This window comes from Lissotriton vulgaris, unplaced genomic scaffold (genome assembly GCF_964263255.1).
Source record: "Lissotriton vulgaris unplaced genomic scaffold, aLisVul1.2 SCAFFOLD_622, whole genome shotgun sequence".
In the NCBI taxonomy this organism is placed as follows: domain Eukaryota; kingdom Metazoa; phylum Chordata; class Amphibia; order Caudata; family Salamandridae; genus Lissotriton; species Lissotriton vulgaris.
In genome coordinates, this window is record NW_028246711.1 from 206,651 (window position 1) to 230,234 (window position 23,584).

A 23,584-nucleotide genomic window follows, 5' to 3' on the forward strand; every position below is an offset into this window, starting at 1 on the left:
AGGATCCGTATTACTCGGTGGGTTGCTTCCTATGTTAAGAAAGTACTGAGCAATCCGGTCTACGTTTCGACCCCCTGGGTTAAGGGTTGAGTGAAGCCTCAAGCTGGGGTCTTCTTCAGGACAAAGAGGTGCAGGAGCGCCTAAAAAATGATATGTTTGTAATGAGGACTATATCAAAAATGTACTTAGATAAGGTACTGTGTTACTACAAAGGGCTCAATTGGAAAGTGGGCTTCTTACTTCATGTAGGGCCGTCCAGTGGCCTATTGAAGATGGACCTGCGTCGGTTCCATAGTGTTGTAAGAAAGCCTGAAAGTGTATTAAAAATGAAAATTGAGGTACTGGGTTACTTAGGATGAAACTGTGAGCATGCGTGCTCGAAGAGATAACATCCGGGGACACTTACTAGGGCATCAAAGGTTATCCAATCAACTGGTTCATAGTCTCAGGTCTGGGTGCGTCTGGATAATATGGGTCAATCTGGAGATTAAAAGAAAATGGTTGTGTAGGTATTAACCTGTCTTAATACATGGAGGGGTAGTCTGACCGTAGTCGATATTTAAAACCCTTATTAAAAAACAATTAAACATCTTAATGTGAAAAGATGTCGTTTTTAACAGGACCTAGTTAAACTAAGACTCCCCACATATCGGCATAATAATAATGATGTGTGTTAAAAAACGCAAAGCACAGTCTAGTCGAATACTACACCTTTCTAAAAGAATGCAGTTCGACATACTTATAGCGGGTTAATTGTCAAAACACAGTATGGCTAAAGATACATATCGGATCGGCTTGTGTGTCAAGCAGGGTGTAATCCGAGCGTGAAAAATACCTTGTTTCAAAGTAAAGCACAACGGGTCCTCTGGACTCAATCCAACTCAGTGCTCGTCTCAGCGCTGCCCGATCGCGAGTGAACCGCGAGGTGCAGGCGCTGAATACTTCCTGGAGGCTCGGCGAAACCCACCAATCAGGTGGCAGCGAGAGCCTTCTAGCGAGGGAGTGTCTCAAAAGTTCGAGATCGGAAGGGTTGGGCGGTCTCCTTCGCATCAAGGCACCATGCCGGCGCGAGTGCGTTTTTCAGGCAGATTATATTCAGGATGCAGCGATTTGACTCTGTACGAAATGGACTAAATGAAACTGATGCAACATTCTCCCAAATGGCTTTGATTGACTGTGAATAGCCATATGATCCTGATTCATTATGTAAACATGTATATTGTTTTCTCATAACACTCCTAAGGCTTCTGCATGATGTAATACTGAATATACACTGATGAGACTATGTAGACCATACAGCTACTTAATGCTCAAGTTACAAAATTTTTGTGTGAGAGTTATCATATGTCTATTATATTCTACTGTACAGCTTTTTAACTCATGTCTGCATGTTACAGAGAGTGTTTAACGATTATATATGCACTACATACTCAGTTAATCCAACCTTAGACTAATGATAACCATGTTTGGGTAGTAATCTTATATGAGAACAGCATCCACTCCTTAGGCATGTAGTCACATATAGGAATTTAACAAGCGCTGGACGCTTTACCCCCTTCGTCAAATAAGGGTTGAAATTCCTGAATATAATCTGCCTGAAAAACGCACTCGCGCCGGCATGGTGCCTTGATGCGAAGGAGACCGCCCAACCCTTCCGATCTCGAACTTTTGAGACACTCCCTCGCTAGAAGGCTCTCGCTGCCACCTGATTGGTGGTTTCGCCGAGCCTTCAGGAAGTATTCAGCGCCTGCACCTCGCGGTTCACTCGCGATCGGGCAGCGCTGAGACAAGCACTGAGTTGGATTGAGTCCAGAGGACCCGTTGTGCTTTACTTTGAAACAAGGTATTTTTCACGCTCGGATTACACCCTGCTTGACACACAAGCCGATCCGATATGTATCTTTAGCCATACTGTGTTTTGACAATTTACCCGCAATAAGTATGTCGAACTGCATTCTTTTAGAAAGGTGTAGTATTCGACTAGACTGTGCTTTGCGTTTTTTAACGCACAAATCATTATTATTATGCCGATATGTGGGGAGTCTTAGTTTAACTAGGTCCTGTTAAAAACGACATCTTTTCACATTAAGATGTTTAATTGTTTTTTAATAAGGGTTTTAAATATCGACTACGGTCAGACTACCCCTCCATGTATTAAGACAGGTTAATACCTACACAACCATTTTCTTTTAATCTCCAGATTGACCCATATTATCCAGACGCACCCAGACCTGAGACTATGAACCAGTTGATTGGATAACCTTTGATGCCCTAGTAAGTGTCACCGGATGTTATCTCTTCGAGCACGCATGCTCACAGTTTCATCCGAAGTAACCCAGTACCTCAATTTTCATTTTTAATACACTTTCAGGCTTTCTTACAACACTATGGAACCGACGCAGGTCCATCTTCAATAGGCCACTGGACGGCCCTACATGAAGTAAGAAGCCCACTTTCCAATTGAGCCCTTTGTAGTAACACAGTACCTTATCTAAGTACATTTTTGATATAGTCCTCATTACAAACATATCATTTTTTAGGCGCTCCTGCACCTCTTTGTCCTGAAGAAGACCCCAGCTTGAGGCTTCACTCAACCCTTAACCCAGGGGGTCGAAACGTAGACCGGATTGCTCAGTACTTTCTTAACATAGGAAGCAACCCACCGAGTAATACGGATCCTATGTTAAAGAATAGAACGGAACTAATGAACTATATTAGTCTGTAAAGGTTGCACTTGAAACCACTGTGATTGTATTAAGGTCACAACACCCTTTACCCAGTCCTCACCTCCACCCAATCACACCCAACCCACTTAACTATCTCCTTTTCCTTGTCACTTCGAGTGCATTTTGTAAATATTTAACGTGTATTATAATCTTAAGAATTGTTTCCACAAGAACATTGCCTTATAAGAAAATATCTGAGACTTATGTCCTGCTGTCCTCACTTGATCCAATGAAGTAATTGGTATTTTTCTTTATTGCTTGTGGTTTTCATTTCATTAGTGTGAATCACAATGTCACAGTAATGTTGAAATAAATGCTTTTGTGTACTACATATTGGAAAATCTTCGTTCAAATAATTCTTTTGAAAATTTATTCATGATTAACTCTTGACCAGAATCTATAGAACCTGACCACCATATACGTACCTATGTTAACTGACCCAGGTCAGAGAGTTCTTAGGGTATACCCCATTGTAAACTCACTACTCTATGTGCAAGAGCCTATCTTGCGAGGGTTGTAATATAACTTTATGTATATTTCCGTTTGAGTAATTGCATTTAACGCTTTAGATTCGTATTGAGGGCAATACCATGTTGGAATCAGAGACCCTCTCTTACAGTGAAGACCACATTAGAGATCTCATTGGGGGTGACACTGGGTCTGTTTTCCTTTCAACTAACACCACCACAGTCGATTTCTCACTTAATGAGAAAATTAACAAACTTGAGCGCCTGGAGAAAAAACTAGTACGCACTAAACTACATGGCCATCTCCTAACCGGCTACCTGCGAGCAAACGTAATACCAACAGGTCTACAGGTCCGGAACAAACCGGCGATATTCGTGGACAATCCCAAATTTAAGGAAGGATTCAGTTTTGTGGCGAATAACTGTTCTCGCCACTGGATGGTCCTTGGGGTGGAAACTGCAAGGGACCAGGTGGAACAGCTGACTAAAGAAATAACTGATTTGAGAGCTGAGATCACCAGCCATTCAGCTTTCTCTACTGCAAAGGACACTCTAGAACGTCTGAATAAAACCCTCAAGGATTTTGACGTAGAGTCACAAAACAAAAAACTTGAAAAGTTGGCCAAAGACATTCAGTACTATAATAAAAAGAGAACATACCCTTACCTAGCCGAAGACTATTTCAAGCAAGACAACCAGGGACGCTTCTTCAATAGGGGCAGAGGTGGCTATAGAGGTGGACAACGAGGAGGGAGGAGATACACAAACTTCTCAGATTCGTCTTACAGTGGTAGCAGTGATAACGAAGGAGCCGGGATAAGCGGTGGCTACCACAATCAAGAAGAATGGTACCAACCTCCACAAGACCCTCAGAACAGACAACAGCAACCTTTTTTAGAGGACAGCACTTGGAGACCCCCCCGAGGACGGGGCGGAAACTGGAACAGACGACCTACCAGGGGACAGAACACGCAGAACTGGGACAACTCGCGCCAGCAAGGCTACACCAACAAGCAAGTACGATTCCAGCAAGACAACCATGGAGAGATCAACACCAGAAGGAAAGCCTACCGCTGGTAAACAGAGACAACCCAATCATGAATCTATCCAACCAAATGCTGACAAAGGATGAAATCCAGGTTCTCAGTAAGGGTCTGTCATTCGTGCCGACATCTCATTTGAATCTGTTCAACATCAAGACTGAGCTGACTAAGTTCTTTCGTAAGATCCGTTTAAAAAACTTTTTCCAACACAAAGCTCCAAATACATCCAGAGCGTTCACTAATCTACGACCACCATCAACCTTCACTCCCCACACCGCTATGGTCAACCATCGGATTCTAACCTATGAAAGCCTGGTTATGAAAGATGTACTCGAGCTTTGCAAGAAAAAACAATATGTGAAACAAAACATCACTAAGAATGAACGAACCGCCCTTGATGGCCTAAAGAAGAACAAGACTTTAGTGATCAAACCCGCTGACAAAGGGGCAGCCATAGTCATCATGGATGTCAATGACTACAAACAAGAGATCGAGTCCCAGCTGAATGATGGAGTCAGTTATCAACCACTTAGAACCAACCCCACCCCGGAAATCAGAAACCTAATCAGGACGCTTACCCAAAAAGGGAGGGAAGTCGGTTTCCTGACAGACAAAGAATACACTTACCTTAATGTGGATCAACCACGGATCCCCACGATTTATACTTTACCTAAGGTCCACAAGAACCCCAACAAACCACCAGGAAGGCCCATAATATCTGGGTGTGGCTCCCTCCTGGAACCTCTTTGTAAATATGTGGACAGTTTTCTGAAACCCTTAGCTGAAGCGACACCGACCTACCTGAGGGACACCATGCAGGTAATCAATCTAGTTGACCAAAAATCCTTTGACAAAAATAACCAACTACTTGTAACACTGGATATCGTGTCCCTATACACAAGTATCCCTCAGGCACCAGCTCTAACAACTATACAAAGAGCCTTAGCCACTAGACCTCAACCTGTGGGGGTACCCACTGAATTCCTGGTAGACCTCCTGGAGATTGCAATGACAAAAAACTTTTTCATTTTTCAAAACAAATTTTACATGCAAAGGAAGGGGGTAGCCATGGGGGCAGCCTTTGCTCCTGATCTGGCGATCCTCTATATGAGTGATTTTGAACAGCACACCATCTTATCACCTAACAATCCCTTTGTCAGCAGTATATCTGAATACCACAGATACATAGATGACATCTTTATGATCTGGACGGGACGGGATCAAGACCTGGATGCATTCACTCAATGGCTAAACACCCAATCGGAAGACATTAAATTCACCTCAAAGTACAGTAATGAATATATTGACTTTCTAGACATTACGATTAAAGAACGAGAGGGTATACTGAACACCACTCTGTACAGGAAACCCAGCGAGAGGAACACCTTACTCAGGTATACGAGCCACCATACTCGGGCCCTCCGTGATAATTTGCCCTTTGGGCAATTCCTCCGCATCAGGCGGAACTGCACCTTAAAGGAGGATTATTTTGCCGAATCAGACGAACTGATCTGCAGATTGCTGGAAAGAGGATACCCCAAAAGATTGGTCAAAAGAGCACGCAAAAGAGCTTGGTTTAACAATAGAGAGGCATTACTTGTACCAAGAAATCGCCAGACCTCAGCCAACAGAATGATCTGTGTCACAACCTTTTGTAGCAAAAGCAATCAGATCCGCAAGATAATCAACAACCATTGGAGTATTATATCAGACGTGATTGAAGTCCCAGAACCACCCATGCATGCATTCAAAAAGGCCAAAAGTATCAGAGACGTGGTGGTTCGCTCTTTGTTAGACACCCCATCAGCCCCTACCATACAATCAATGTGGAATCTCCCCAACATCATTGGGAATTATAAATGCAGTAACTGCAAGGCATGTGCATTATGCATTGAAACTAAGAGCATTACCCACAACAACATTACCATTGATTTGAAAACATTGACGAACTGCAATAGTAACAGTGTGATATATGCCATTCTGTGTCCATGTGGCCTTATTTACATTGGCCAAACCAAGCAGAAGATTAAAAACAGGATACTACAACACTGCAGCAGAATAAGATGTCAAACTGTAGGGGCGCCCCTAGTGGAACACTTTCAGTCACAAAACCACACACCTGAATCTCTCAAATGGGTGGTTATAGAAAAAATCACGCTTGGACCCAGGGGTGGGGACTTAGACTCTGTCTTAAATGTAAGAGAATGTAAATGGATGCAGCGATTTGACTCTGTACGAAATGGACTAAATGAAACTGATGCAACATTCTCCCAAATGGCTTTGATTGACTGTGAATAGCCATATGATCCTGATTCATTATGTGAACATGTATATTGTTTTCTCATAACACTCCTAAGGCTTCTGCATGATGTAATACTGAATATACACTGATGAGACTATGTAGACCATACAGCTACTTAATGCTCAAGTTACAACATTTTTGTGTGAGAGTTATCATATGTCTATTATATTCTACTGTACAGCTTTTTAACTCATGTCTGCATGTTACAGAGAGTGTTTAACGATTATATATGCACTACATACTCAGTTAATCCAACCTTAGACTAATGATAACCATGTTTGGGTAGTAATCTTATATGAGAACAGCATCCACTCCTTAGGCATGTAGTCACATATAGGAATTTAACAAGCGCTGGACGCTTTACCCCCTTCGTCAAATAAGGGTTGAAATTCCTGAATATAATCTGCCTGAAAAACGCACTCGCGCCGGCATGGTGCCTTGATGCGAAGGAGACCGCCCAACCCTTCCGATCTCGAACTTTTGAGACACTCCCTCGCTAGAAGGCTCTCGCTGCCACCTGATTGGTGGGTTTCGCCGAGCCTCCAGGAAGTATTCAGCGCCTGCACCTCGCGGTTCACTCGCGATCGGGCAGCGCTGAGACAAGCACTGAGTTGGATTGAGTCCAGAGGACCCGTTGTGCTTTACTTTGAAACAAGGTATTTTTCACGCTCGGATTACACCCTGCTTGACACACAAGCCGATCCGATATGTATCTTTAGCCATACTGTGTTTTGACAATTTACCCGCAATAAGTATGTCGAACTGCATTCTTTTAGAAAGGTGTAATATTCGACTAGACTGTGCTTTGCGTTTTTTAACGCACAAATCATTATTATTATGCCGATATGTGGGGAGTCTTAGTTTAACTAGGTCCTGTTAAAAACGACATCTTTTCACATTAAGATGTTTAATTGTTTTTTAATAAGGGTTTTAAATATCGACTACGGTCAGACTACCCCTCCATGTATTAAGACAGGTTAATACCTACACAACCATTTTCTTTTAATCTCCAGATTGACCCATATTATCCAGACGCACCCAGACCTGAGACTATGAACCAGTTGATTGGATAACCTTTGATGCCCTAGTAAGTGTCCCCGGATGTTATCTCTTCGAGCACGCATGCTCACAGTTTCATCCTAAGTAACCCAGTACCTCAATTTTCATTTTTAATACACTTTCAGGCTTTCTTACAACACTATGGAACCGACGCAGGTCCATCTTCAATAGGCCACTGGACGGCCCTACATGAAGTAAGAAGCCCACTTTCCAATTGAGCCCTTTGTAGTAACACAGTACCTTATCTAAGTACATTTTTGATATAGTCCTCATTACAAACATATTTTTTAGGCGCTCCTGCACCTCTTTGTCCTGAAGAAGACCCCAGCTTGAGGCTTCACTCAACCCTTAACCCAGGGGGTCGAAACGTAGACCGGATTGCTCAGTACTTTCTTAACATAGGAAGCAACCCACCGAGTAATACGGATCCTATGTTAAAGAATAGAACGGAACTAATGAACTATATTAGTCTGTAAAGGTTGCACTTGAAACCACTGTGATTGTATTAAGGTCACAACACCCTTTACCCAGTCCTCACCTCCACCCAATCACACCCAACCCACTTAACTATCTCCTTTTCCTTGTTACTTCGAGCGCATTTTGTAAATATTTAACGTGTATTATAATCTTAAGAATTGTTTCCACAAGAACATTGCCTTATAAGAAAATATCTGAGACTTATGTCCTGCTGTCCTCACTTGATCCAATGAAGTAATTGGTATTTTTCTTTATTGCTTGTGGTTTTCATTTCATTAGTGTGAATCACAATGTCACAGTAATGTTGAAATAAATGCTTTTGTGTACTACATATTGGAAAATCTTCGTTCAAATAATTATTTTGAAAATTTATTCATGATTAACTCTTGACCAGAATCTATAGAACCTGACCACCATATACGTACCTATGACTTCAAGGGTGAAGCGCCTCCTAGCACTCATAGCTGGGTATCAATCCTAGAACAGACACCCAGCACATTTATTCCTCAGTACGGTCATTCAGTGCAAACCTCCTAGTACCCCATAAACACGCATGAGTAGATTCACAAAAGTAATTACGAGTGCAGAAAGTCATGGCTGCCAGGTTTCCAAAGAGCATGCGTGACTCCTTAGACTAGTCAGTTTTTCCCCCTGAGGATTGGGGGCTTGTGTTGTTACTTAACACTTACTCTAGGGAACTAGGCCTCTAGAACGCCATTCCAGCCCAAATAATTAACAACACAACAAACGGCAGTGAAAGCGATCGCTATTGTAAAACAAATACGTCCGCGAGTGGTGCGCGCGTGCGCCACAGCGAGACATGTGCTTTCAATTATCGCGCCCGTGTCTGGGCATGATAATTGAAAGCACGTGGCGGCCGGTGCTCGTAACAGACACTAATAGGCCGTGGACGGAGCAATGCGCCCGCCTTTGGCCAATTGCATGCTGTCTTTTCTAAAAAAGACACACACAAAGGCCAATAGCGGGCTACAAAAGGAAAAGCACACGCATGAGCGTGTGCGATTCCTAGGTCAGCTTCAAAACCCCGTTATTCACCTACTGCAACGCTAGGCACGAGACCTACAAAGGGGTCTTTCTGCAGAAATGTAAATAGTAGTCAAGGTCACTTTCTAATTCTAAAAACATTTAAATAGAAGATAAATCGTAAATGTTGTTAAAAAAATGAAAGAATAAAAACAAATCACCCAATCTGGGTTCATAACTCAATAGTTGATAGTGAGTTAACTTTCGGGACTTATATTTTACATTCCCTTTTTACTGGAAGAAACGAGGATAGCCAGATCCCCCTTTGCCCTCCCCTTCTTAGATGCCTAAGCTAGGGTACATAAAGTGCTATAGCCTTCTAAGTGAAATGGGGAGGTACCCCGTGTCTGCTGTAAACACACAATAATATAGTACCTTCCTCTTGCTCTTTTATTATTTAGCGTTTTCCTCTCCCCTAAAAGTGTGTTTTGACAGTCTTCAAATCAGGTTCACCCAAGCCGGGTTAACCCCTGGGCGGGTGCGGTCACTCCTGGCCGTCTAATGTACTCGGGAGAAAAACAGTTTGTGGTATTACCATTCACACCTTGTGCTTGAGCAAAGACAGGGGCTGACAAAGAAAATGACATGTTGTGACATAAGTAGTCTTCTCTATATATGTGTTGGGGTAGAAGCTGGGGATAGCAAAGTAAATGAGTTGTGAGGCAATACAATTACCATTCTCTTGCAATGGCACAGGCAGTGAGACTACAAAAGAACACCAATGGAACTAGAGATTGTACCCCCTTTGCTAATGTGAAGATGTGAGTAGGTTGTGCACCTTGAGCAATAGTTAACAATGCAATTTATTTTTGGACCCTTCCCTACCCATTGGATGCAACTGACCATGTTGATACCTTTTATTATATACTGACACCTGCCAACCCTGGAGCTGAGCCAATATCTCACCTGATTTAATAACTCAACCCTTCCTTCATCTGGACCCTTTGTTTAAACGGGGAACCCTTTTCAAGATTATCAAATAGGGTGTGCAGTGGGGGGGGGGGGGAGGGGGGAGGGGGGAGGGGGGTAAATGTAAATATTGGGGACTTCGGTCTACTACAGGCATCCTCCCTCAACCTGTGCTCCAGTGGGTGTAGGACATGTAACCTGTGTGTGGTTACCTATGTCCCACACTTCTCGAGCCAGAGAGTGATGCTTCAACTCTGGGAGATTTCTTGGGTAAAAACACTAGGCTCACAATACTTGACCACTTTAGGTTAACGTCTGACCTCTGAGTAGGGCCTTTTGGCTTTTTTGCCGGAGGAAGACTTTTGTTATCTGAGGACAGACCCTCCTCCATTATAAGGGAGCCCTTCAGCACACATAAATTGGGGCTTGAGGCCCTTAAAGTAGTCTTTCTGGTGGGTCGTTTAGCCTTCTTCAATCTTACTTCCGCATTACTGTTTTTTTATTATGTCCCCCATGGCATCTGTTAGAAATTACACAATATTTGGAGTCCCAGTGTATTTCTTACCCAGCCTATTTGATGTGGCTTTTCTCTTCCCGATGATAGCCTTTGAACAAAAACTATAAATACTCAAAATGTTCAGGGTGTAGATGAAGGGGGGGGTGAAGCCAGCCTGGTCCTTTCCAGTCTATGATAAGCTAAGACGGGCCCAGTCTTCATCCAGGCGCATCCTGCGCTGTGGGGAAAAGTGCATATTCTATGGCAGGACCGGAGGTTCAGATTAGGCTTCTCAATTTCTTTACAACTCAAACATCAGCAAATGAGAAAACCGTAAACACTGGAAAATATTACATATCCCATGAGGCTTTGAACCACGCCTCCTTCATTAAACAATCGCACATGAGGTTAACATACAAAATAACGAGGCACCATCTTGACCTCTTTCTTTACTGCTCCACAGTCAAGATAAGTGCCTCATTATTTTGCTCATGCTTGACCTATGTTTGTCGAATATTTACTTATGGTACATTAATCTGTATTTTATGTTTATGAAGGTATTTATCTGCATACCATTGCCGCGCCGTGTTTACCGCGCACGTTTTTTCTGCCGTTTTCCCCTCAGCGATTGTTGCGTTGCCAATTGTGCCTTTTATTGTTGGTTTTCTTGTTTTCAAATTGTGGCTATTTCATGGTTTCCTTATACTCGCATTGAGAGTTCTGCCCGTGTAGGTGCGCGTCTCTGGCTGGGACTGGCACCCCCTCAGGGAGCGAGGCGCAAGCTGAAGCTCGATCGGGCTGTTTGCGTGTGTCTCAGGCGCCTGCACGCGTCTGTGCACGTGCTTCAGTCCTTCCTCGACCGCGCTGGAAGACGCCTCACCCCGGGCTGCACAACTGTGGGAATAAGCATCAGGCAGTACTTGGAGTTTGTACCAGGCCTCAGCTAAGCTTTTGATTGAGTTTTCTCTGCGTTTTGGCAGAACTTTAACCCCTTAATAACCTGCATTAGCAGGAGCTAATTTTTGGAACCTCTTGCTTGACTATGCAGGCAGGGTTTACACACCCTCCATTAGTCCTATTTTTCAAGGGCTTTTGGTACCTTTTTGTGGCCCCACTGCACCAGTCTTTTGCTCCCGACCGACCTGCAAAATTTGTCAACAGGTTTGCATCTTTGGACAAGTCGCAATCATCACTCAAGAGGGTGTCCCATCCCCTCTCTGGCAGGGTCGGTTGTGGCGGGGGACGCTCGGCCAGCAGCTACAACAATCCAAGTCCTCACCGGGGCTTCGCCCCTCAACGTAGAAGCTATACCAAGGAACCGGATCAAGCAGGCTTTTACCCCTCGAGATCCCGAGGCTTCCATGGCCGGTATAACGGGGGCATCAACAGATGCTTCAGGAACTATGATGCCCAATCCTCAGTTAATTTCTCCGATCTTTCTGATGATTCCTCTAGGGGGCAGACCATTGCATTTTGTGGACATTTGGGCAAAGATCACCACGGATGTGTGGATAATACACATGGTCCAGGGTTATCTAATAGTTATTGGAGACCACTTTTCAGCCAGTCCCCCCTCTTCCCTCTCCCCTCTCCTTTATTCTCTACAAGTGCAAGTTTTTATCGACTCAGAACTTTGAGAGCTTTTGGCATAGCGAGCTATTGCTGTCGGACCCATCATTCCTGGTGGGTTTTGCAGCAATGTCTTCTTGGTGCAAAAGAAGGGTGAAGGGCAGAGATTAGTCCTAAAACTCAGGGAGTTCAATCCTTTTGCCGTGTACAGACACTTAAAGATGGAAGGCATCCATCTTCTTAGAGATCTATTATTGGAAAAGGATTGGAGGGTCCGATTGGATCTAAAGGACGCTTCCCTAACAGTTCCGATTTGCCCTTCCCATCAGAAGTTTCTCCAGTTCTCATGGAAAGGGCAATGGTAATTATACTTGTCCCTTCCCTTTGGCCTGTCCTCGGCCCCTTGGGTGTTTACCAAACTGCTGAAACCTGTTGTCACTCGCCTGCGAGAGATGGGCGTTCGCATGATCGCATATCGACGACATGCTGCTTCTCGCCCAAGATCAAAAACTTCTGCTCACTTTTTTACGCTGGACAACCTTTCTGTTGCAAGAGTTGGGGTTTGGGATAAATCTAAAAAAAATCTATGATTATTCCATCGCAACAGGAGGACTTTCTGGGGTTCCAAATAGATTCAGTGAACGCTCAGTTACTTCTTCCGATGACCAAGATAAAATCCATAAAAAAGATACGTTCGACCCTGTCGAAACCAGAGGGTCTCTGAGGTTCTTGGTGATGATTGTGGGCCTTCTGGCTTCCTCGATTCAGGCTATCTTCCCGAGACCTCTACATTACAGGGCGTTGCCACGCCTCAAGATTCAGTATCTTCAGAAGAGGTATTCGTACGATCGTATGATTCCTCAGTCTTCAGATGCTCAAGAGAAGCTTCATTGGTGGTTAGATCATATGGAAGCGTGGAATGGCATGGCCATTTTCGGAACATCTCCTGATGTTATCATAGAGTCTGACGCCAGCCAATGGGGTTGGGGAGCAAGATGTGGAAACTTTGCCACAGGCGGGCGTTGGTCCGCAGAAGAACTATAGTTACACATCTTTTGTCTAGAGTTGTTAGCCGGCTCGTTTGCCATAAAGTCGATCCCCCCTCTGAAGAGCAATTGTTGCATCCTCCTCAGGATGGACAATGTATCGGCGGTTCGATACATAAATCGCCTCGGAAGGACGAAATCCCGGCTATTGGCAAATATTGCGAGAGAGTTTTTGCATTTTTGCCTGGCGCAGAAGATCAGCATAATAGCAGAATTCATTCCCTGCAAGCACAATCAGATAGCGGACTGGAATTCCAGGTTTCTGAAAGATTTCAGCTACTGGAGGCTCCATCCCTCGCTTTTTCTAGAGATCATGGGTATTCAAGGCCCTTGCATGATAGATCTCTTTGCCTCTCGGCTCAGTACTCCGATTCCCCGCTTTTACAGCTGGAGACCGGATCCGATAGCTGTGGGAACACATGCGTTTCTCCAGCATTGAGGGTCTCATAGGAATTATGGGTTCCCCCCACCCTCGCCTGAATTCCGAGGGTGCCGGCTCAAGTCCGTTGGCAGGAGACATCATTTGTGGTAGTCACACCGTTATGGAAGACACAATCATGGTTTCCAACACTATTGGAATTGTCAATGGATTTGCCGTTTCACCTGCCAGTGTTTCCGATGCTACTCCAGGACCAGTGAGATCCATGCATCCTCTTGTCCTTCAGAATCAGTTATCCCTCATGGTTTGGACGCCCTCCTGAAACACAAACGAATTGAGGGCCTTTCATCGCCGGCTGCCGAGTTTATACAGCAAGCTTGGGTTTCATCCACCCGCAAGCGATATTCTGCATCATGGAAGCGATGGTTGGGTTGGTGCCTTCAATGACAGGTGGATCCCATGAGATCTGATTTGAAGGAAATTCTAAAAAATGTTGTCTGAATGTGCTGAGTCAGGTCCGTCTTACAGATCAGTCAATAATTTCAGGTCGGCCTTATTGGCATGACATAACTACATTGATGGAAAGCCAGTGGGAGTACACCCGTTGGTGTGTAAGTTGTTAAAAGGTATCAGAGTAGCGCGGCCACCATGTCCCAGATATACTACTTTATGGGATGTCTCTAAAGTTCTTTATTTGTTAGAAGCCTGGCCAGACAATAAAGGTTTGCCGGTAAAACAATTATCAGCAAAACTCACTATGTTGTTGTGTCTTATTTCCTGTCGCAGAGTGTCTGATGTGCATGTTTTAGATTTGTCAAAGAGTTTTTTCTCCCCAAGGCGTGTCTTGTATCATCTCTAGAAGGACAAAAACGATGTCTCATTCGATTTAGTATCCTGCTTTTCCTCATAATGAAAAGTTGTGTTTGTTAAAATGTTTAAAAGTGTATGAGGAACGTACTTTGTCTCACAGGTCTGATCCTCTAGGACCATTACTCTTAGCTATCTATAAACAATTTCACACAGTCTCAGCGGCCACTCTAGCGCGTTGGGTCAAATGGGTGATGGCTGAAGCGGGCATAGATATTACTGTTTATGGGGCGCATTCTGCAAGAGGTGCTATGGCATCTGAGGCCTTTCTTATGGGGTCTCGTCTTGAGGACATTTTGAAGGTTGCAGATTTATCATCTGAAATCCGCCAATACATAAGCTCAAAGAATCTCAAAACACAAAATCATTAAATACTTGTACTCACAAAATATTTAGAAAAGTGTATATTATCAATAAATTCCCTTGGTCTGGGATTTGCATTTTTAGTTTCACAGGTTAAGTGAGAAAACCTACTACAGCAAAGCAGGTTAAGTGATTAGATAAAAAACATACAAAAACGCTGGTTGTAGGGTGACACAAACCTCAAAAATAAATGGAGACACGCCTCTTCTTGGCAATGCAAAGGCCGCTATTTACTGCACCCTTGGTATAATCAGGCACCTTAGACCTCCGTGTGCTCTGGGCTAATTCGTTTTCCTGAACCCACTGTCTAATCAGGCCACGATCTGGAGGCATGAAGTGCGTGCCGGTGGGCTTGTGTGTCACAATCATAAATGCTTTCAACCTTAATAAACACTAGTTGGCCTCTAACTGAAACCCTTTCAAGTTACCTATACCATTATATCCACAAGTGAACTTTTCAGCTTACTCATGCTAGTGCAAGATTTGGGCCTAAACTTTAACCATGAACAGCTGTGTATTTTCTCCTTTGGTTTGTTGCGTTATATTCTTGTGTGTTATAATTTCTACGGCCGGTTTAATTTTTACATCTCCTACAATATTGGTCTTCACCTTCTGAAATTAGCCTTTTATCAGCACTAATCCAGAGATCTTGCTTGTCCCCTTCTACAACATTGTATCATGGACTCTAAATATTTAAACTGGCACAGCACTGGCTTAGGAGGCAAAAATCTAAGAATATAATCAACTACCAAATGGTATAAAAGTGACCCAGATGAAATGAAAAGGGCAGTGCTTCTAATGCAAATTGATAGTTATCAAAATAAGCTGCAAAATTCAGAGGTGCCACAAACAAGGGAGACCACATGCAGTGGGTTGCAGGATTCCACTCAGGTCATTATTCCGGCCTCACAGCAGCACTCTGAATTGCTGGACTTGGGTTCTGGCTTAAATAAGGAGGTTCCTACATGGAAGGCAGAACTAGTATTCTTCAGATGTAGAAGCAAAGTTTTTTCCTTGGTTCTGGGGTACAGCCGTTAATTCTCAAAAGGTAGACAGCCAAGAATACTGATCCTCACTTTCCTTTACACAGTTGTGCAGACCTCTGAGTAAAATGTGACCAGAAGATATATATTGCAAAAGGTTCAGCATACTCCCAGTACTGTGGCAGCTGGCCTGAACTCAACTAGGCACTGAGATTCAAAGTTAGCCCGAAAGTTTGAGGGGCACACTAATCATGACAAACTACTTTTAGGTGTGTCATAGCCCCATGGCACCTAGCCATGGGGGAGTTAGAACTCTCAGAAGAGTGGCGACTTCCTGACTAACTTCAGGCAAATTAAATACTATTACTGAAGACTTCTCTCCAGCAGAACCCTGCCTTTGGCCGTTTTATTGTTCGGTGGTTACATAGTTACATGCAGTAATGGATCTGGAACTCCCAGAGTTTGACAGATACCGACGAGTTTTGTAGGTCATTAAGCCTACACCTGACTACATGCCAAGGTATCAAAAGGAAGAACATGGAGGACCCTGGAGTCTCTTCTATTGTTTTTACACCTTGTCAAGGAGGCACCATGAGCTTCTTATGTCTTTTACAATTTTGCAGACCACACAATCTTTTGATAGTATGATTGACAGTCACGTGTTTGACCACTCTACCCACCTGCCCAGATCATGTTAGTTTTCAATATGCACAAGCAGGAAAAGAATAAGAATAGATGGACCACAAATCTTTTCTGGTGCATCTTCTATCACATAGCACAGACTAACAACGTGTTCCACAAGTTAATCCAGTGTTTAAGACAATGTAGATAGGACTGACAATCGACCAGGAATCAGTTCCGTTTGCATTTTACACCAATCATTGATGATAGAACCGTAAGAATAGTCGTCCTTTTCTTGGTCTGTGACACTATATGGTGGAGGCAGACTAGATAAAGCACAGGTTCTTTCTCTCTGGACAAATTAAACACATGCACTGTGGAAAATCACTGCATAAATATTAAATATGGAAAGGAAATTACACACAAAATAAAATATTACAAACAGATCTTTATTTTCAACTTGTTTTGCTGAAGGCATTTATCTCAAAGAGAAATGAAATCTACTAATCCGATGAACAGCGATGCAGCGAAGGCAAGTCCAACAGTCATTCTTGGAGAAAGAGCAATCGACCTCCACCATGATAATCTGGAGCGGCGAAATTAAATAGGAGCTCAGAAGTGGAATGAGGTTAACCTGGGAAGAAGGGCAGTGTTTCTGTTTTGAATAACAATGTCAAGTGAACGAAAATGATGTACCGGTTTTCATAATTTAAACATGCTCCGTTCACAGGATTACTCCTCCACCACTGTACTCCATTCGCTGAAACAAAATTAAGAGAACACCAGTTAGTGAAATGCATGATGATCTGCATTATCAAGTGGAACTGGCGCGAGGATGAGACCTTGGGTTTTGCCTATATAACTTTAGAGCTCTGTTCTACTGTATAAATTGTCAGTGCCTCTGACTGGCCAAACAACAACCACTTGTGAAACACCCCTCTGATGTAACTGGGCATTATGATACAATGGCATATTTATTGCTCAAATGTTCAATCTAAGGGAGATTGGAAACTTGTAGTGGAGATGAACAGGTGTTTATTCAGAAGGACAAATAAACATACACCATCAAGTACAAAGTAGTCTACCACAAGGCTTCCCACCACTTAGTGTCAGACTGCTATCTAGTCTTAACACTCACAGAGACCATGTGTGTGTATGCATCCACAATTAAACCAACTCTCCAAAATAGAAACCTATCCCATTTAACAAATGAGCAAACACTGCAAGTAATCAGCTTATCCTTCTTGCACCCTTGCCCTGAACATTAGTAGGCCTCACAACAGTCTCTTCTCAATACTCCCTATAACCATTGTTTTCGTCCTATTCCCACAAGATTACATTAACTTCAAAATCACTGGGAAATGCAATCCAGTTAACGTCCTAACCTCCTTCCTCCACATTGCAACACTCAAGCAAAGGAAAATATTCCAAAAGACGTTTCCACCCCGTAGCTTAACAGAATGATCTCACTTTAATCCCTCAACTTCCCACATGCTTAACCTGTAACTAGCAACCTGATCTACATATATAATTACCCAATCAAAAGGCATTATGTTACTAATTCAAGGAATAGTTCGAACGGTTAACATCCTTTTCCTTAGTAACAAATATTGCTTCTGGCTGGTGGGTTTCACCATGACACCTGACACGGTTGGTCAGAAAATACTACTTCCCTTTAACATGTCTGCTGAGTTTGCCTGCCTTCAAGCTCGTCACACTAGGTAGCTGAACTGCTGTGATGTTGATGTTTCACGACAGCAGTGCCTATGCCGAGGTATCATGGAGTCTGTTGTTCAGAGACAAGTGTCTCCACACTAATGAGCTAATCTCAGTGATTAAAGGGTGCGAGTGGACCAACCTCGATGCTACACCGAGTATTCACTTCTGAAGAGGGGCAGAGCAATGTTCACCTCGTGTAAATCAAATTACTTCATTCAGCTGGCCCCCTACGAAATCACCAGTAGGAAACATTACTAACTTGTAATCCTAGTTGAACATCATGGGAATGCATATTCTGCACATTCTTAAGCACCTGGGCTTAAAGTAGGGTGATCACTTCCCTGCAGGCTACTACGGACACTGTTTCAAGTTCATGACTTTTGAGTGACAATCTAAGGCATTCTGGGTATTTAGGTCGTGTTTTGTTTCCATTAAAATTAGACTAACACCTGAACGACGATTTGTAGGTCAAACGTTCAGGCCTGGAGACCGTGTTTGTAATCCCCTCGAGTGGGGTGGTTACCCTAGCCTAAATGTTGGAGGTTGTGAAGGCTATGAATTCATAGAAAATGCCTAACACACAGAACACAGATTTCAAAATTACTTTTCTTTCTTGTCCATATGACACACAGGTCAATAGAATAGCAAGCTCCTCCCAGTCAAGACACCAGAAGCATAGTCCGGCATGCAGAAGAAAAATACGCAAGTAAATTGTGCAAGGTTATCCGACCTATAAAGGTACCCGTTGCGGAGTCAACCTATGGCATAACGCCTAGGGAACTAATATCAAATCTCCGGAATCAGTATTTCTGATGAGAGGCACAACGACTGCCTTCCCCTGGTAGAATGAGCTGATGGCCTTTTATAAGTAGTAATGCATGAACATACAGGCATAGCTATTGACTGCGTACATGACGCCCAGCTAAAGATAAAAGAATTTAAACCAAACTTTTGATTTCATGATATTAACACGTCCATCGATTATTTCCTCAAACTTAATTTACTGTTTATTGTATTCATCAGTAACATCATTCGAAATGTGCACAGTGAATAACATGTTTTGGTATATCACCCAACCAATGAAATGTTTTAATTAGCATGCCATAGACATTTCCAAGGTACATCTTTCATAGTGTCATAAACGTAGGACAAAGACAAAGAATGTAAGCAGGATTACACCAATCTACAACAAGCATTTGCAATGCAATAGGTCTCGCATTATGAAAGTTTGAGCTATTGGTCTTGTAAATGACAAATCTTTTATTTATGTGTTGGTTTTGAAAATAGCGAAATTAATAGCTTTGTCATTTACAATGCCAGTACTTTTATCTTTTGCAAATGTGACACCTATAGCATTTGTAATGCACCATGTTTTGTACTTACGTGACTTAGATGCATTGTTATTACAAATAACAATGGCTTTTAATTTTTTTAAATACATAATACTAAAATAAAAGTTATTGTAATTTATAATGGCAATAGCTTAAACTTTTGTAAATAACTTTTGTGAGGATTATGTTCAGTGTATTTTATTGTGATGAAAATCCAAGAACAGAAGTGAAATAATAACATCTTTGTGACATTTGTAATAAAGCTTGAAACATTGAGAGAACATATTTGAACCAGTTGATGTTGAATGGTTGCACAAATTGATACTGTGGTGGCGACGAGTGATGCTGTGGCGTTCAGTGATGCTGTGGTAGCGCATATTGATGTTGTGGTGCCCCTGAGTGATGCTGTGGTATCCCTGAATGATGCTGTGGTGGTGCGCTAGATAGAGTGAGTGAGGGCGATAGATAGAGGGGGTGAGGACTATCGATATAGAGGGAGGGCGATAGATAGATCGAGTGAGGGAGGGCGATAGATCGAGTGAGGGAGGGCGATAGATAGATCGAGTGAGGGAGGGCGATAGATAGATCGAGTGAGGGAGGGCGATAGATAGATCGAGTGAGGGAGGGCGATAGATAGATCGAGTGAGGGAGGGCGATAGATAGATCGAGGGAGGGCGATAGATAGATCGAGGGAGGGCGATAGATCGAGTGAGGGAGGGCGATAGATAGAGCGAGGGAGGGCGATAGATCGAGGGAGGGCGATAGATAGATAGATCGAGTGAGTGAGGGCGGTAGAGTGAGGGCGGTAGAGTGAGTGAGGGCGGTAGAGTGAGTGAGGGCGGTAGAGTGAGTGAGGGCGGTAGAGTGGTAGAGTGAGGGCGGTAGAGTGAGGGCGGTAGAGTGGTAGAGTGAGGGCGGTAGAGTGGTAGAGGTATGTGCGTGTGAGTGAGGGTGTGTGAGTGAGGGTGTTTGAGAGCGAGGGTGTGTGAGAGCGAGGGTGTGTGAGAGCGAGGGTGTGTGAGAGCGAGGGTGTGTGAGAGCGAGGGTGTGTGAGAGCGAGGGTGTGTGAGAGCGAGGGTGTGTGAGAGCGAGGGTGTGTGAGAGCGAGGGTGTGTGAGAGCGAGGGTGTGCGAGTGAGGGCGTGCAAGGGTGAGAGTGAGGGCGTGTGAGGGTGAGGGCGTGCAAGGGTGAGGGTGAGGGGGTGTGAGTGGGTGAGGGTGAGGGGGTGTGAGGGTGAGGGGTGTGAGCGAGAGTGAGGGTGTGTGTGAGAGTGAGGGTGAAGGGGAGGGTGAGGGGTTGTGTGAGGGTGAGGGTGAAAGGGTGGGTGAGGGGGTGTGTGAGGGTGAGGGGGTCTGAGGGTGTGAGGGAGGATGAGGGGGTGTGAGGGTGAGGGCGTGTGAGGGTGAGGGGGTGTGGGTTGTGGGGATGGGTGAGGGGGGTGTGTGAGGGTGAGGGGGTCTGAGGGGTGCGTGGGGGTCTGTGAGGGTGTGGGGGTCTGAGGGTGAGGGGGGTGAGGGGGTGTGAGTGAGGGGGTGAGAGGGGTGAGGGGGTGTGAGGGTAGGTGAAGGGATGTGAGGCTGAGGGGGTGTGAGGGTGAGGATGAGGGGCTGTGTGAGGGTGAGGGGGTGTGTGAGAGTGAGGGGTGTGTGTGCAGGTGAGAGGGTGTGTGAGGGTAGGAGGGTGTGTGAGGGTGAAAGTGAGGGTGAGCTGGGTGTGTGAGGGGATGTGTGAGGGTGAGGGGCTGTGTGAGGGTGAGGGGGGTGTGTGAGGGTAAGAGGGTGTGTGAGGGTAAGAGGGTGTGTGAGGGTAAGAGGGTGTGTGAGGGTAAGAGGGTGTGTAAGGGTAAGAGGGTGTGTGAGGGTGAGAGGGTGTGTGAGGATGAGAGGGTGAGGGTGAGAGGGTAAGTGAGGGTGAGAGGGTAAGTGAGGGTGAGAGAGTGGGCGAGGGGGCTGAGAGAGTGGGCGAGGGGGCTGAGAGGGTGTGTGAGGGTGAGGGGTGTGCGAGGGGTGTGAGGGTGAGAGGGGGTGAGAGTGTGTGAGGGTGAGAGAGGGTGAGGGTGTGTGTGAGGGGGTGTGAGGGGGTTTGAGGATGAGGGTAGGTGAGGGGGTGTGAGGGTGAGAGGGTGTGTGAGGATGAGAGGGTAAGTGAGGGTGAGAGGGTAAGTGAGGGTGAGAGGGTAAGTGAGGGTGAGAGAGTGGGCGAGGGGGCTGAGAGGGTGTGCGAGGGGTGTGAGGGTGAGAGGGGGTGAGAGTGTGTGAGGGTGAGAGAGGGTGAGGGTGAGGGTGTGTGTGAGGGGGTGTGAGGGGGTTTGAGGATGAGGGTAGGTGAGGGGGTGTGAGGGTGAGAGGTTGAGGGGTGTGAGGTTGAGGGGGTGTGAGGTTGAGGGGGTGAGGTGGATGAGGGGATGCGAGGGTGTGTGAGGGTGAGGATGAGGGGATGTGAGGGTGAGGGGGTGTGAGGGTGACCCAGATTGAAGAGTCAAAGATGAAGTTGTGGGTGCTTAAATTTGGCAATAAAGCAAAATTTGTGTTCATATGTTGTAATCTGCATACTAACACTGTATGCGTCACCTTGATTCTGAGGTCAACACAGCTACAATGTTGCCCAATATCACATATGAGGTCTCAGCCAGGTCTAGCTTTACAGCCAAAAGCACACTGCATGCTGGGACTTTTAGTTTCACTGTTAGCAGCGTAAGTATAGGTTAATAAATCGCAGCATGCAAAGAGCTGTTGTATAAAAAAAGGGCTGAACTGGCTGAACTTATCACACTTCACGTGGTCCTTCTTGGCAGCAGTAATATGAATAATTGTCAAGTGCAATAGGTTTAGCCAAAGGCACAACTCGATCTCTAGCTAGGTCAATTGTTTCGCCTATGTTGTTGTGAATGAGCAAAAATAAAAAAAGTGCTTGTTTTCCAATGACGAGAGGCATTTCCAAAAAACGCCCAAAAAACAAAGAAAATAAGCACATGCCCATCTCGCATGTATCTGGCGTTAGCATCTCACATGTGCATGTATCGGTCAAGACGCTCCAGTGACACCAGTGTGATGACGTGTACGTCATGATGCAGTAGCCATTTAAAAACAAGATGTTGAGCTGACCCCGAAATGCGGACTTTGTTCCCCAGCACTAAAGTCAGCGGCTTTAGCTATTATGCCACATCCTCTACTTCAATTTCCATAACAGCAAATTGTAAACATATTTTTAAAATAAATACATTTATTAAATGCACCAAAGCAAGCAAAAAAAACCAAAGCAACTCCATTTTGTCGAAAGATGTTTTAGATTATCATAAAGGGTAAAATTGCCTTAAAGCTAATTGTAATGTATTCACGCTTTTTTTTATCAGAAAAAGATGGGAGCCAAGCAGTCTGGGCGAGTATGATAAGTTTGAATAGTTTCTGGAAGTGTTGGGAAAGGAGACAGCGACGGGATAATAAAGTGCAAATTAGGCTCGTAGCAAACATTGTTATCTTTACTGCAGTGGCATATGTGGAACACACTTCTGCACCTATGCATCTAGCGCCGGAAAAGCAGAGTACAGCCCGCAGCGCTAGGAAGGCCTGTGCGGTACGCATGCAAAGCAGCAGCCCCGGGAACTTCAAGGTCGACAAGCCACCCTGCTGCTATCTGCGAGCCAGAGTCACCCTGTATCACACCTGCTGCCAGCACGATTAGGGGGAGTCGGGGCGGAAGACAACCGGACAAAGACTTTAACGTCCAGCGGTAAAGCCCTGCGGCTGTCCCTCTGCACATGCCCCCGCAGCAACCTACCCGTGACACCCCAAGCGCTGCCGAAAAATTGCTAACTGCAAACCCCGCCACTTGTGCACTTTCTCTCGGTGCCCTGCGAGGAGCGTCCGCCAGCAGTGTCCTGAAGGAGCTAAATAAGACACTGCATGCCCCTCTCTCCCTTCAGCGGGGAAAAGCGAGCCCGACGCCTCCTGGAGCAGCCCCCAGGACAAAGGCCATGCCCCGACCACTTGTTTGCACCGCCAACATTATTAGACACAGCCCGCCGTACTGAAAAAGCGGCTGTGGCCTGTGTGTGCTCATGGAACGCTTACCGGAGTGCATTGTCCCGAATGAGGTCTAGAAGGGAGCCTCCCGGCCCTGCGCACCTCCGTTTTCCCAAAGAAACTTCCAGGAACAGAGTGTGGCCTGCTGTTTTCGGCGGAGA

The 23,584-nt window shown here is 44.8% G+C and overlaps 1 protein-coding gene across 2 annotated transcripts in view; it reads right to left on the reverse strand.

Annotated features, from left to right (window-relative positions):
• Nucleotides 1–16,779: 16,779 nt before the first annotated feature.
• Nucleotides 16,780–23,584, reverse strand: part of LOC147665774 (ER membrane protein complex subunit 4-like) — a 162,898-nt gene continuing 156,093 nt past the window's right edge. For both annotated transcript variants that reach the window (XM_086949491.1, XM_086949492.1), the window contains exon 6: nt 16,780–17,111. In XM_086949491.1, coding sequence (XP_086805617.1) covers nt 17,076–17,111 — 36 coding nt within the window. In that variant the 3' untranslated portion in view covers nt 16,780–17,075. The remainder of the gene's footprint in view (nt 17,112–23,584) is intronic.